This window comes from Prorops nasuta, unplaced genomic scaffold (genome assembly GCF_024137725.1).
Source record: "Prorops nasuta isolate Cenicafe-Biocafe unplaced genomic scaffold, Cenicafe_Pnas_1.2 PNAS00033, whole genome shotgun sequence".
NCBI lineage: Eukaryota > Metazoa > Arthropoda > Insecta > Hymenoptera > Bethylidae > Prorops > Prorops nasuta.
This window is the reverse complement of record NW_027116830.1, coordinates 1,989,872-2,006,182: the sequence shown is the minus strand read 5'-3', so window position 1 is coordinate 2,006,182 and position 16,311 is coordinate 1,989,872. Positions and strand designations below refer to the sequence as shown.

At 36.5% G+C, this 16,311-nt stretch overlaps 1 protein-coding gene across 8 annotated transcripts in view; it reads left to right on the top strand.

Annotated features, from left to right (window-relative positions):
- Rbfox1 (RNA-binding Fox protein 1) overlaps positions 1–16,311 on the top strand; it is a 54,756-nt gene that overhangs the window by 29,943 nt on the left and 8,502 nt on the right. For 4 of the 8 annotated variants that reach the window (XM_066743384.1, XM_066743385.1, XM_066743382.1 and 1 more), the window contains 4 exons: positions 1,667–1,759; positions 6,185–6,239; positions 7,682–7,702; positions 15,369–15,522. In XM_066743384.1, the coding sequence (XP_066599481.1) occupies positions 1,667–1,759; positions 6,185–6,239; positions 7,682–7,702; positions 15,369–15,522 (323 nt within the window). Of the gene's footprint in view, positions 1–1,666; positions 1,760–6,184; positions 6,240–7,681; positions 7,703–13,395; positions 13,544–15,368; positions 15,523–16,311 lie in introns of all 8 variants that reach the window. The other 4 variants (XM_066743386.1, XM_066743383.1, XM_066743381.1 and 1 more) reach the window with 2 other exon arrangements.

Here is a 16,311-nt window from a genome sequence, read left to right as displayed (position 1 = left end):
TTACTCAAGCTATATACTATATGTGCCAGTACAAAGAAATTGGTCCAAGTTCAGTTAAATCAATGAACGATCTATTAATCTGATCTTTGGACCATTTTCCATTTTTCTTCTTTTTTTCTTTTTTTCTTTTTCTGTTGAATTTTTCTTTCATTGGTCTGTCTACAATGACTTAGGCTTCCACGAGTAAGACTATAGAGAGTTCGTGCACGTGTCTCGGATGTTTCAGTATTTATTTCACTATTGTACTTTAATTTCACCAAGCTTGCATGGGAAAAGCCACGTATTTATATGAGGGGCGTGTAACAATCGCTTTAATGGAATGTAAATCACATGTAAAGTAGAAATAATGGACATGCGAGCCGCGTCAATTTTAGGCGAATTGTTTCTCTTTCTATGACTACTTGGGACCAACGAATAATATCTCTCTCAGTACTGGATAAATGAGTAAGAAAATCTTTCTGGATTTCCCAGAACTCGAAAATTCCTCTTTTTGTTGTTTATACAAATATTTTCAATTACTGATTTCTTTTCTTTTTTTTTTTTTTTTTTTAGTTATCCTAAGATCTACGAGCATATCGTCTGGTCTGTTTTTAGAAATTGGAATTGGTTTGACAGTTTTTGGTTACGAGAAGCCTCTAGCAATTGGCTACTCAACAATGCAGAGATTCTTCATTTTCTCCATGGAGTCTCTTGGACCGATCTCAACCTGTCCAAGGCAGGGAGCATTATTACGCATATAGTTCATCTATCAAATTTTTCCATTTCAAATACCCAGTTTGAATCGATTGGAAGAATTCGTACCTCATCCAGAAGTTAATCTCTAAGAATCTGTAAAATCCAGCAGACTTTTCACTGCGTTCCTCAAAACACATTCTTGACAACTCTTGATTTCGTTGTAAAATGCCTTCTCATATGATTCAAGCAAAAATAATCGAAGAAGAAAAACTGGAGTATTTCCCATATCAGTGTGAGCGTGTTGGACTAATTTTCACATGTATCAATGCTGCGCAGTACACGTTGGAAAGAGAGAAAATCTCTGCTGTTATCGTATGGCAACCAACTTCCTATTACAAAGCTCTAACTCCACTAATCCCAGAAGACCACCCGAAGGACAGGAATCTTTGTCTCGAAGCCAGTAGTACTACAATCTTTGCAAGTGGACAACGTAAACAGTTGACGATTGTAAGGGTTGATACGAAGGAGCTCAAAGAGGGACCCCATGACTGTACTAGACTAAACGAACAGACTGAAAGGCTCGATGATTGAAAATGATAACAAAATGAAAAGAAAAGTGTGAAATTTAAGCGGTACAATGCGATATAATAATGATATGAGACGATTAATGTGACCATGACCATGATTTCTTATCATGATTTTATATTTACTTATTTGTTGCACGTTGTTTGGTGCGTCTCCGTAAGCAGTATGAGGCGTTCGCAAACCCTGGCCTCTAGGTACGATATTTCCATGCTAAAATAGACTTCAAAATTGTTTAAAAATTGTATCGAAGCTTCGATCGAAAGAAAATAAATAAATAAAGCAAAGGATGATAAAAATATCATTAAAAATGGAAATATCGTGTCGTGGACCAGACGGCTTCTTGCGGAGCGCTAGCAGTCTGTAAGTTGAGTTTAATGCATGTTGTTTTGTCTGTCCTTGCATGCAGGGATTCGGTTTTGTAACATTCGCAAATAGTGCTGACGCGGACCGGGCACGTGAGAGGCTACACGGCACCGTGGTTGAGGGCAGAAAGATTGAGGTGTGCATGACTTTCTTATACTTATATATACATACATGCATACATACATACATACATCCAAAGATCTACATGCGTATGCATATACCTATATCGTTTATTGTTGTATTATCCACCGAATTCTGTTTATATTAATTGAAACTGTTATTTTTATTGTTGTTATTTTTGTTACCACAAAGAACATAGTAAAAATGGTATATGTTTATGCTCATATGTATGTAAATCTTATCATACATGTGTCTTCTCTTGCAGGATTCGTTTTGCTCGACTCTCGTTGTTAAATTTCTTCAAAGAACCAAACGAAAGCTTTTTTTTTTCCAAATTTTTGTATAAACTCAGTTTTTTGTACATTCTTTTCTTCCTCTTATGCTTTTTAATTTATCGAAAGCAAATCAATCGAGAGACGAGTGGATCGAATAGTTTAGACTGGATGCACGTTTCACTTGACCACGTAGAACGCTATTACTAACGCTACGAAACCGGTCATAATTATGCATTAACTTGTGTAATTTAATTTTGCAAGTCGTAACGTGCATCCTCTCCCTAATTTTACTTTAAGTTGAACTAGACTAGTGTAATTAATCATATAATACTCATATTAAGTATACACGACACTTATCTTGCAATTATTAAAAGAGAGAGAGAGAGAGAGAGAGAGAGAGAGGGCGAGAAGAAAAAAGATTTCGAGAACAGTGTTCAATAGAAATATTAAATACAATGTACGTTGTCTCTCTTGCTAAATTTTACTACAAGCTCGTATAAATCAATGTAATCAATGATGTTGTACTATATTATGTACAGACGATGTTTAACTTGAAATTTCAAAGAGAGAGAGAGAGAGAGAGAGAGAGAAGAGAAAAGAAAAGAAAAGAAAATAATTATGGAAATAATGTATAATAGAAATTTACTGCAACGTACATCATAGTATTATTTGATAGAAACATTAAATACAAAGTACGTTGTCTCTCTTGCTAAATTTTACTACAAGCTCGTATAAATTAATGTAATCAATGATGTTACACCATATTATGTGCAGACGATATTTAACTTGAAATTTCAAAGAGAAGAGAGAAAGAAAAAAAACTTTTGAAAACAGTGTTCGATAGAAAAATTAAGCACAAAGCACGTCGTCTTTCTTGAAAAACTTTACTGCAAGTTTGTATAGATTAATGTAATTAGCGATGTGATGCTGTAGTATGTGTATTCACGATAATTAACTAGAAATTATAGAGAGAGAGAGAGAGAAGAGAAAATGTATGAAATAGAAAAATGCACTGTAAAACGTACAACGTCGTCTCTCTTGGAAACTCGATTGCTAAAATTTAAAACTCGTCCGAACGATCCAAATATTACAATTATCTTTCTCGAAACTGAAAAATGTTCTCTGTTCAATTTGCAGACTGTAGAAGATCTCGAAAAATGTCGATTGCATAGATTTCTTGATAGAGAGACTTTCGGAGTTTTTAAAAATGATTATCATTGTTGCTGATGCTGCTACTGCTGACAAGAGTGATATTGAGAAGGAATCAAACGTCTGTTGTTGCTTAGATAAATAAGGCGCGATAACGCAGTGATAGGAGTAAGCTTGAAGACGGTGGAAAATGAAAAGGTTGGGTGTGAAAATTTTGGCGCGCGCGAGAGAGACATTAAAAGAATCAGAAAGAGAGAGAATACACTGAATCTCGAGAAAATCTTTGGCAACGCTTGAGAGAACGATGACACTGAGGACCATCGATGAGTTTTCCTCGCGCAGTGTCCAAAAAGGTAAGGAACGATCGTGGCAAACAAAATATAAACGCAAAAGCACAGCCTGGACAGAAATTATTTTCCACTGGCCGCTCTCTCGCGCGAAATAACAATTTTCTGTAACGTGTGCCATTCTTTGTCCCGCTGATGATTTTTTATTGTAAGATTTGTACATACGCTGTGGAAAATTTGCTATTGCAAATCGACTCGAAAATATTGCTACTACGATTCCCACTTGTTGCAGAAACAAGCCTTTTGTTTTTTGCTTTTTTTTCTTGTTAATAATTCTAACGAAGAGCCTTGTTCCACTTTAGGATATTTTTTGACAAGTTTCTGTATTTCGTGGATAATATTTTACCGAGATTCTTTTATCTATTCACCTGGTGCAGAGATTCTACTTGACATTCAAATTTTGTCGGACGATTTTTCTGTCTTTCAATTAAGAGATTATTTTGATTTAAAAATGGTAATAAATTTTGGCAAGATTCAAGGCTCTTCCCTGGAATTAATTTTGGTTAATTAAAGTGTTCCTCGTGCTGGAAGAAAATCGAGCCGAGTTAGGTTTATTAGGTGATTCGTTATCCTCCCATGTAGCACGAATGTGTCTGAAACCTGTCTAAAACGTGTCTGAAATGTTCCAAAGTGTTAAATTGAGTACGAAATGATTTCGGAAGGTTTCTGACACTGTACGTGCTGCGAGGGCTGGTAGGTCAAAGGGCACGAGCATCGAGATACATCGTTCGATCGAGTACAGCTTAATCCTAAAGTTTCCCTCGTTGTTTTCTCCCAGCTGAAAAAACATCATTCGTTTATCTTCCTTTTTTGGTTCGGCTAAGCCATTTTAAATTGATTAAATGCAAAGAAAGGAAGAATTGTTTGAATAAAATAAATCTTTAATTTGTATAGTATAAATAAATATTTACTAAGCTTTTGTAAATGCTGACTTAATTAAATAGAAATTTTATTCGAATCAAGTAAAATTTTAATGGAATTTAATTAAATTTGTATTTGCTGTTATTTAAGTAAACAGTTATTTCTCAATTAAAGAATTTTTTTCTCAACGCGTCCTTCAGTTCGATTCGCAAGAACCACGTGAAATTTATTAAGTATTTGTACTCGTTTGTTTTTGTTAAATTTCTGAATAAATTATATAACTATAAAGAGTTTGAAATGTTCCTGAAACGTTCCGGAACGTCTATGGAACTAATATGCCACGTTTCTGATACATGGCAATAGTTCCTATCGTAGGGGAATATTTAATTTCCAATTAACCCACTTGGACCGTTTTTTCGCGTAAACTCATTAGTTAAATCTTATAAAGAATATCAATCCTATAATTTTAATTGGTTTTTCCAACTGTACCCAAACTCGTTCGATCCTGAAAAGCCCTTTAAAGCTGAATTTTCCAGCAATTCCTACTTTAAAAATCTTAACATACACAAGCACCGATTAGTTATTCGAGTGAATGCAAAATTAATTGCGCGACTAATTAATTTGTAACGTTCATCGTTTACTTCGAGTATTTTTTAGCGAATACTTATCAGTCAAATTCTCCTAAAATGATTAAAATTAAATTATTTTCATCGACTCGTTCAATTGTACAGAAAATTCAATTCTCCCTTAAACACCCTTTAAAGCCGAACTTTCGAGCAATTCCTATTTTAAAAATCTCAACACACACATCACCGGTTTTTATTCGATTGAATTCAAAATTAATTGCACCACTAATTAATTTGCGAGGCTCATCGTTTACTCAGGGTATTCTTTCGCGAATGCTTATCAGCAGGATTGATCCTAGGCTGCAAGATGGGTGAAAGTAAGGGGGTGGGGGGTCGAAGGGTTGAAACAGAAGGGGCTGCATCGATTGTCAGAGAGCAGAGCAGGTAGAGCTTCGTTAAATAGTCCTATATATGTACATACATACGTACACACATGTGTACCTGCATGTGTGTGTGTGTGTGTGTGTGTGTGTGTGTGTACGAGCGTGACCTCGATAAATAGCAGTGGCCCAATCTTGCTGAAATTTCCAAGATAAAACTGCCCACCTCCAATAATTTTCAATGAGCCCTCATCATCGTCTACATATATATATATATATATACATATATAGCACAGATATATAGCTACTCGATTCCTGGTGAATCGCACTCGAACGATCGATCGATCTCGATGCTCTCTTCATTGCAAAAACTACGTCTTCCAACATCTTCTTTTTTTTCACGAGAACCACGCGTTGGCTTTATATACATATATATACTATGTATATATGCATGTAGATAAATAACTTTCCATCCCCCTCGTAAAAATGATACGAAGGGTTGGATTGCGACAGACTCAATTTTTTGTTGCCTCCTTTTCTAGTATCCTACGTTGGGTATTTTTATGTATATGCTATATAGTATATATGTTTATAAATAAAAAACTTTCTATCCCTCGTAAAAATGATACAATGGATCGCTGAATGGCGAGAGACTCGATTCTTCCTTGCCTCCTTATATCCTACGTGTGATATATAATCTATTTCTCTCTCTCTCTCTCTCTCTCTCTCTATCTCTCTCTGTTTCACGGAAAGGAGGCCAACGCGTGGGTCTGCAAAGTTTAGCAATATTCCACGGGGTAACTCACAGGCGAGATGGAAAAAGTTACAACACTGACTAACGCAAAAACTTTGAAACTTCACAGGTGAACAATGCTACAGCTAGGGTGCAGACGAAAAAACCACCGACGGTGCCGAACGGTAAGGAAGGATCATTAGTTCATTGGGAAATGAGTGAAATTCAGACTAATCTTTGTTAATAAAATTATGACCAATTCACTGGTTCGTTGAGAGAAAAATGGAGCTTTAATTCAGGGAGATATTGTGCTAAAAAGAGCAAATATTAATTAGTTTTATTTTGAACAATTTAAGGAAAGATACACTTGTTATTAAAATTATGCCAAATATTTTAATTCGTTAGAAAATAGAGTTTAAATCCAGTGAGACATATTGTGTTAAAATTAGAAATTAATGAATTATTATTACAAACATCAAAACTTTATTGCAATAAATTTATACAAAATTTGCCAAAGTAATTAATTCTTGCTTGAAAATGTATCTCGGTTAAAAAATCAATTCATTAATATTCTTGTATTTTTGCAATTTTACGCAAGGAAAATTTTTGCCAGAAAAGCATCGATTTCGCTCTGTGGCACGAAGCAAACGATATTTCGATCGGAAAGCTAATTGAGCCTCGTTGCCAATTTATTCTAATCCCGGACTAGCCTGATCTCGATTCAATTATACTGATCAAGGGCATTGGTTATTAATATACTATTAATGACTTAGAATCTTATCGTGCCAAATCATTCTTAATCCGCAGAATTATTATTATATTGCCTGTGTGATCTCTGCCTTCGAGCCACACACACCCACCCACACCCACATACTTTCGTCTATATTTTGTCTATATCGATTTGAAGTAATTAGAAATGAAACGGAGAAGGATTCTCTAAATAAAGGGGTCTTCTTGAATAATTTATCTGCCCCCTCCGCCCATTCGTGAAAGTCGCCTCAACAGATGCAGCGAAACGTCACGCGATACCTAGATCAATCCTAAAGTCGACGTTTGTCCGTCAAAAAAGCGTGGCCATCGTTGAATCGTGTCTCATTATGCGCACGTAAATCTTCCCCAGTAATCCTCAGTCCAATAGCGTTTACATAGATTTTGTTGAAATTGCATCAAACAATTTTTTAAGGATACGTGGTTGACTATATAACACTGGTGTTTATTATTAATGTCTTAGTTTGGATTAAAATTAACGTCGTGATTAAATATTAGTGTTTTTTTGCTTTATTATTCGCACGCGAATCTCTCAGTAATTTTAAATCCATTGGAAACTCGGCAGATTTGGTTAGGAGCGAATAAAAGTATTTAAGAAATATGCATTGTTATTTGGCATAATGTTAAAGACAAATGTTTTAATTGTGTAAAAAATTAGTCAGTACTATTTTCTCTTTAAATTTCACATGCAAATAAATCTCTCAATAATCCTGCCTCCAACAGAGTCTCTCTTAATTAATTTAAAAGCGAATAAAAAAAGTGCAGAAAGATCCATAAAAAATGGATCATAATTTAAATAAAATCTCAATTTTCTACCAGCCGAACAAAATAATGAAACAGCACAATTTCTCTGTTACAGTTTGCGTGCAGTGGCCAGAGGGTAGGTGTTTCCATGACGTGCCTGAATCGGCATTGCTGAACCTTTACTTGGAGATTCATGAAAACTGGCATGGTTTCTGCTGAAGGCATCCCAAGTGGCAAAGGCAGCAACGACTGACTAGAAGTAGCGACAGAGAAAACTCGAGGAAAAACTGATTTTCCTTAACGAAAGATGAAAAACTTTCCCAACTGCCGCTATACACCCATGACCAAGCTAAAGACAGCCAAATAATGTTTCACACGTATTTTATCATCCAATGAGTAGACACTGGATGAATCGTGTATGTATACACGAGTAAGAATGTGCAGGTGAACGTGTCTTCTCTCACTCTGCACACTGTGTATACGTACACGAATGTTCTATATACTCTCACAGCCTCTCACTCAAAACACTGAAAAACTCGTTAGTGGAAAGAGAGCTGTAATTAAGCTAGGCTAATATCGACTTGACGTCAAAGCTCGACACGAATCGTTCAGGTTTCTAAAATTGACTCATGTCGAGGCCTCTCACTGACCCTTAGACTTTAACTTAGCAGCGCACTGCTCCAAATCTGTCTACTGGAATTGAACCACACACACCACTTTTCCTCTCCTTTAGGCTTTCACGTACTGTCTACAGGAAGTTAAGGTGGGTGGATCATTTCTTTACTAGAACTAAATTAACCACGTGCTGCAAAATTCCAAAGAATAGATTTGATATTTTAAGATAATTGTGTCAGTGATGGACCACAGCATGATGATAGAAATGTGAATAGAAAGAAACTCGAAGATTTTTTGTATTATATTTTATATACACTTTTGTCAGTCACAACTTTGTACATTCCAAGCTATCGATGTACTGCTACCACTTGTTCTACCAGTTTATTTTGTACAATTCTCATATTCGTCGCTCGAGACTGTTAAATCAACGAGGAAACAGGGTAGACTTCGTTCAGTGATAATAATTATGCTAGTCTCTAGAGTAAAGAGTAAAAGAAAGGGAGAAAACTGCGAAATTCCAAAGGAAACAGTCACAAGACTCAATGTTTATAAGAAATATCTAATGTGATCACACTCGAATCAGTTTGTCAATTTTTTATACATCACAGAATATTATTCTTGGCAAATAAAAGTGCTACGTGGTGGTCACGCGTTATATGAATAGTTTAAAGTTGCGCGAATCATGCCTTATCTCGACTAACGATAAGTTAATTAATAATATTCGTCGACCCTCGTGGAGACTGGACCCTGAAGAGAATGGACAGGATTCAAAGAAGAGGAGAATCACAAAAAGAATCCCAGAAGAGAAAAAGAGAAACTATAGCTGAGGAAGAATGAAGAAAATTGCAAATAAGAGTCTCAAACTGTGTGTTTGGGAGCAACACGAAGAAGAGGACAGAAGCAATTATCAGTATTCAGCTTGATTAATGATCTGTCCATTTGGTGGATTGCTCCAGTTTTTCATTTTTTCCAGACCCAGAGCACACAGGGTTATTGGATGCTTTCACGAGAAAGTTGAGAGGCTCTCGTTTATGGAGAGGACCTTTTTTTGGCGACAGTTCGACACTTTGGAGAATGCATGCAGTAGGCTTTTTTGGTCTTGATTAGTGCCGTATAGCTTAATAATATAACATGAAGTAAAAACCACGGATCCAATTGTAACCGGTCACCAGATTTATGTGGGAAAGCGAGTCAACGTTATCCAGGACCAAATTCAAACAATTCTGGTCGATGGAAGGCGTTGCTTGTTGCTCGTCCAAGCAAACTCTTCTAATCCCACCTTTGCCAGGTCAAAAGAAAATCCTTACAATGATTTTCCTGGCAAAGAGTTCTCTTAGAAAAGGTTGCTATCCTCTCTCAAGGCTTGATTGACACAAATACGAATTCTAGAGACTTGCCACAGTATGCATGCACGTGTATATTACCTTTCTCACGCATCATGTATTTGCGAGCGTTTACAAATGTTTTATTACAGTGATTCTCAACTAAGAGTCTTTGGAAAAGATATATAGACACATTTTTCATTATTTTATTTTCTGGAAAGAAAAAGAAAGAAGCTTCGAGCTGAGAATCACTGCTTTATATGTTACGTTTCCTCACTCTTTCCATCCCTCTCTTTTATATCTCTTACTCTCTATATAAATCTATCTCTTTCTCTATCTCTATCCATTTTTAACTTTCTCTCTCACAACATCCAACGTTATATTGGTACCACTTGGAGAAATGTCGGATGACAATTTTTGGGAGCAGAGAAAAATGGAATAAAGTGAAATTGCGAGGGAAGAAGCACGGAGAAGTCGACGAGAGAAAATGGACACAAAAAAATCCATGAAGAAGAATATAAAGAAGAAGAGGAGGAAGAAGAAGGAAGGAGGTTCCTGAGGAATTGAAAAATTGAGTGTAATCGAGTGAAGAGAGGCAAAAAAAGCTTATGTAAAAAGAGGATTTTAAGGAAAATAGAAGCCAACGTGTACGAAGATTTGTGAGAGAGCACAAAGCACGATATGTCGCTTCAAGGATCTATAGCGTGATCTTCGCTTTACCCATCCTCCTGGATCCCTGATCCTAAAATCCCATATGACTTTTCTGTTCGTCGTTCGACTCTTATCTAAAAAATTAATCCGAATTTTCGATTCGTCCACGATAAGAGGATCCTCGAACGATAGTACGAAAATGTTCATATATTTTACCACCGCCACCACCCCCTATCTCCTCTCCATCACGATACTTCCGTTTGCGCGATTCTCGCCTGGTAGCTTAAAGTTTCTTAGTTCAGGGCTCTATTTGTCCAGTGGTAAAAGCATGAGGTATTCTCGTACGTAATAATTCGTATGATTTATTAATTATCGTAATTATCATTAACTCGAATGTCCATCCTCCCACTTCCTGCCTGTGCCTGTGCCAGGATATGAAAGTTAAACTATTATATCCTCCACCTAAACTCCATCATAATGATTTAATTAATACCCAAGAATTGGCATATTTGTAAATCGTGTAATATCTTTATATTACTTGGCTGCACAGCTAATCTTTTCTTTTTAATAGGATTTATAATTTCACATTAGCATTTGCATATTTAACTGGACTTGTAAATTCAAGAATGACACGAATCTCTAATTGCTCCCATCGTTCATCTTACCAGACTCCAATTTCCTTCATCGATTTTATTAATATATATTTACACACAAAAAAAAGAGTGAGTGATATAGAGAATGAGAGAGAAAGAGAGAGAGAGAGAGAGAGAGAGAGAGAATGAGTGTATGAGGAAAGTTTTCTAAATCGTTATAATTAATAATAATTCACGGTAATGCGCTACATTCACTTGGTTTAATGACTGTCTCGTTGAAAAAAAGGCCCGTACCTTGCCTGTGGTTGTGCTTGGTTGTGGTTGGAGCGGTTTTGGGAGAGAATTTTTTACTTGCTTCTTTTTTTTTAATATTGTTACCTTTTTTAATTTGCACGTCTCATGTCGTGGCCTTGGCTTGCCTTCATATGAGATTCACCTGTGGATATTATATATATACATATATATTTATATATACTTATATATCTCTTAAACACGTATGTCCACACGCACACACTGGCACACGATTGGTCGTTGAGAAAAATTGCAAGATCCATTATTTATTAATATCGTAATAAGAAAACACACTTTGTTCACTCGTAACAATCCTTGTAACTATTCTTTCGTTCGTTATAACCCAGTGTGAGCGTGCGAGTTACGTGCTTGTGTGTCTCTACACACGCGCAGTTCACAGAAAAATTGCACGTGGGTAAAGAACTGGTTGAGTAACCCGTGTACTCGGATTACCTGAATTAATTCTACACGTTGATAGAGATACGTGTGGCCTGGCAGTTGTACATTATTAACATATTTTGCACCCGTTGCAAGCTACGAAGTAGATTGTGGAGAACGATTCTGTTTAACGATCCTAAGTTTATGTTCATACCTTTCTTTTTCTATTGTCAATTTTCTGCCTTTTTTTTCTTATTTTAATATTTGTTCGTTTCACAGTCTTGTCCATCCTCTCTAAGTTTCTCCCTCTCTTCTATTAACCACTGTGTAACACCATCCTTTCTGTACATCTATTGATTAGACTGTCTTCATTTTATCTCTGCTCATCATTAACTCGATGCATCGACAAAAAACTGGCCAATCGAGAAAGTGATCTGCTTCAATTCTTCTTACAATATTTATCATGATTTTTTACCTCTGCAGCACCTCCAAGAGTCACCAAACAGAAGCTACAGATTTTTACCAACGACGTGGTCCTGGACAGAAAACTCTCCTCCTCTTCCTAATCCAAGGATCAGAATCCTGCATGAATAATTCATCAACGAACCCACACAGAGACTCCTAGCCGAAGACCTTTCATTTCTCACCACGTAACGCTCTGTGTAATTCTCTGGGAAGAAAGTTCATTCATTTGTATTGATTTTTTTCTTTTACTGTTTTAGAGCTGGAAGAGTAAAAGAGGCTGTGGAATATCCTTCCAAGTGTCATTGTGAGTCGATGGATGTATTTGGCTGGAGGATATTCTCGTTAATGCAGTTTCTATTGGCTGTAAGGCGCAGACGCGAGGGAAAGTGAGTGCAGGAAGAGAGGAGAGGCTGAAAGGGGTCCAGGGGTGGATGCTGGTATTGATCGTTGCCTCTCCAACCCTGTTAGCAACCCCTCTCTCTCTCTCTCCCTCTCTCCCTCTACACCCTTTCTCTCGACTCCTTTGCTCCTTCAGACTCTCTCAGCCATTTTCATCACTGCCTCTTTATCTCTCCAGATATTCTCAACGTTTCAAGAAACTACTCCCAGAGAATCGACACAAGCCCAACATTCCAAATCCAAATTTACCTTTTATCATGATAAATATTCTTAGGAAGCAGAATTACATTGCATCCACTTTCTTTGAGATGCACCTGTTTATTTTTTATAAGAAGCAAACATTGGAGCTTCCTGTAACGTACTGTGTACATACTCTGTACGTACAGGACGGATTTTCTCCTTTTTTTCTGTACAAGGAGTAATCACTGCTCGTATATATAGGGTGTACCATTTAAACCATCAGAGAGAATGAATGTCATTATAAATTTGTCTTCATAACTAAAAAAAAGGTATAATTTTTTCTTGTTACACAGGATCCTCTTGCGATCACTCCTAGTGTTCTCAGAGAGGTCTTGGGTAAAAAATTCTTATCTTTTATAGTTATGAAGATAAATGGAGTATCGCGCCCATGCTCCACAGTATTTTAACTGCTACACCCTATGTACAGGGGGTGGACCATCAACTATTGTCAACCCTACAAATTTAAATAGTACAAATAATTGCAAAAACAAAAAAACTTTCTCTACAATTTTTATATCCAGCCTTTATTTAAGAAGTTATCGAGAATAAAAAATCTTTTATTTCAACTCTATTCATCGACAAAACAATCTACTTCCTATACTACCCACTCTTCTCGAGAATACTCCTAAGAGAGCTATACAATGCCTCGAATTAAATTTCTGATAACTTCTTCACAAAAAGAGGGTTAGATTTAGAAATGTACACAGCATAAAAAGTTTCTTCTTGCAATTATTCAAATTATCCTGATTTATAAGTTTGGCTAGAGTTAATAATCCACTCAGTATGTATAGATATATGTAATAATTTTTTGAGAATGGTTTGCTGGGTGGAAAGTGAGGAAAATTTTAATGATGATTTGACTGGGAATCTCTTAGGATACAGGCTACCAGCCATGCCATGGAGTTGGCTGGGTGCGGCGGCCCCTTCTGCAGCTGCAGCTGCAGCAGTCGCCGCAGCTGCGGTCACCCCATCCCCCGCAGCTGCACCCCTCGTCCTTGCTCCAAGGGCAGCTACGAGACGGAGGTACTTTTTCACCCCTCTTCACATCAATCCATTCAACTCCTCGGAGAAATCAGAATATATTAACACAACGAACAAGCACGAATCTCTTCCTTCATGTCGAAGTCACTCTTGTATCGAGCCTCCAATTTTAACGCATTACTTACCCCTCTCTATATTCCATAGTGTATTATATATATGTGTACAGGGTGTCCCATTCGAAACGAGGACTTGTAATATTTATTGGAAAGACGTTTTGTGTTAAATATTTATTCCAATTGAATTTGATTGAATTTCAAGGTAATTGGTCTGTCAATGGGTTGACCTTGAAAGGTCACAAGGTCAAAGAAGGTCAATTGCAGTTTTTTCTAAATTATATCTGCTTTTTTATTGCATAATCTTGTGGCTTGTTTTAAGAGATTTTTAAAAACTTTGATTTTATTGTTTCAATCAAGTTTGTATTGTAGATGTTTCTAGGGTAAATTGTATGTTTAAGTGTGCTTGGCTGAGGTAGTGTATTAACTCACACATAACTTTAATTTAAACTTGAAGTATCTTGCAAATTTCTGGATTTTACTGCAAATTTACAAAATATTTTAGAAACTCTTAATACAATCTACAGAATTCTGCGATAAAGTATAAACGTTTTTATTTTAAAAAACTCAGAGTGACCTTGTACCTTTCATATGATTTTTCAAGGTCATACCAATTGCAGAGCTTTAATTCCCACTTTAAATCAAACAAATTTAATTGGAATAATTCCTTCAGAAAACGTGCTCACCTAGAAATAATACAAATTCTTGCTCAATAATAGAACACTCTATATGTTACACGTTTTAAACGTACCTTTCTCACTGTTTAACTACACAACCACGTGCACGTGCCTAACAAAACCGTGTTAACTCAGCTCCAATCATGTTTTCATTTTCCTCTTGGAATGTCGTTGGTAAACCAACATTCGTTTCGATAATCATGGAGAGAAATATAATTGCAAATGTTTGGTAGTACCAAAAAATTCATGTGTAAAAATATATATGAAAAATAAGTGGGAAATTATATTTTTATATTTAACCAAATATATATGAAAAATATAAGTTTTCGTGAAATTCTCATATTTTTATATGCATGTATTTTTTCTTGTTATTTCATCGATTGTATTTTTCTTCCTAGAGGATTCTTTGCTTTATGCAAAGCTATCCACGATTCGAAGACCCGAATGAACAATTCTAACGACACTGTGCGAAGTTTTGTCAGTTTTAAAGGATTCTCAGTGTTTGCACTTTGCTAGTTTCTCTCAACACCCCCCTTTCCATAGCAGTTCTTGTACAGCTTGATCTCTCTCTCCTTTATCTGTATGTGTATGTGTTGGACATAGGCACGATCACGTTGAGAATTTTCCAAAATTATCTTAGACTGTCTTGGCAGAAGCGTTCATCTCTATCTCCTCGTCGAGTGGGGGTGTAATAAGGTATGCAGGAGGATTTTTCCATTTTTAATTTTCTCATTGAAAATTCACGCGTTTTAACGTCCAATCGAAATTTCACGAGAAGCTGAAAAATGCTTGGATGAAACATTCATCTCTACCTCGTCAATTGGGGTTTAAACAAGGTACGCAGGAGGATTTTTCCAATTTTAATTTTCTCACTCGAGATTCGCGCGTTTTTTAACGTCCAATCGAAATTTCACGAGGAGAAGGTGAAAATGTTACACGAGTCTCTGAGCTGTCCTGGAGAAAATGGCTTGGCTGGTTCCCTGAGTGTAGATGGAGGAGGAATGGAAAGTGGAGGAAGGTAGGGATTTTTGTGTTTTCCTTCTTTTTTTTTAGTAGAGAGTCTTGCCTGTGTTACAGCTGCCGCCTTGAGAGGCGTCGCGATTCAACGTGGTAGAGTAGGAGCTGGTAGAACAGCCTTCCCATCGAGTGCAGCTGCACTCGCCATCGCCAGGAATCCCAACCCTTTGGCAGCAGCAGCAGCAGCCACCGCTCTTCATCCCTTCGCACCTACGTAAGTTCATCCCAATCCAAACCGACTCAACCCCCTTTGCCCGAAATACTCTGCATCGAGACCAAGGATATTGTTCCTTGCTTTCAGTCACTGTGGATGTTATTATTGATTTAATTCATTGTGGATATTATTATTGGTTTAATTCACTGTCGATTTTATGCAACATCCTTCGAGTGTCCTCGATGTAGAGTTTCTCTACTCTGGGGAATCATAGATCTTATTGCCGGTGAGAAGTCATCTATTGGCAGGCAAGTATTTGCAGAGACAAGGAAAATTCTATATATAACTCGCTTTGGAATAAATTTAAATAGTTTCTAACGTATAGAATTTTCTTCTAATTTGGAGAATCAGATTTTATTTTTGTCGAGAGGTCATCCATTGGCAGGCAAGTATTTGCAGAGTTAAGGAAAATTCTGCATACAACTCGCCTTGAAATGAATGATTAAAAATTTGTAAAATTTAGAATTTTCTTCTAATTTGAGAAGCCATAAATTTTATTCTTCTGAAGGAGAACCGTAGGCCAATAAATATTGAGTTTAAGAAAATTCTTTATCCAGTCGAGTGTAGATCAAATTTGTGAAACTATGTTGAATGTAGAATTCTTCTTCTTCTTCTTTGGAGAATCTTAGATTTCATTGTTGTCGAGAGGTGATCTATTGACAGGCAAGTATACGTCGAGATAAAGAAAATTCTACATGTACCAAATACTTCAAACTGTGTTAAATGTAGAATTTTTCTTCCTCCAAGACTCCTAGAGTTTATTATTCTCAAGGAGAACTACAAGCCAGA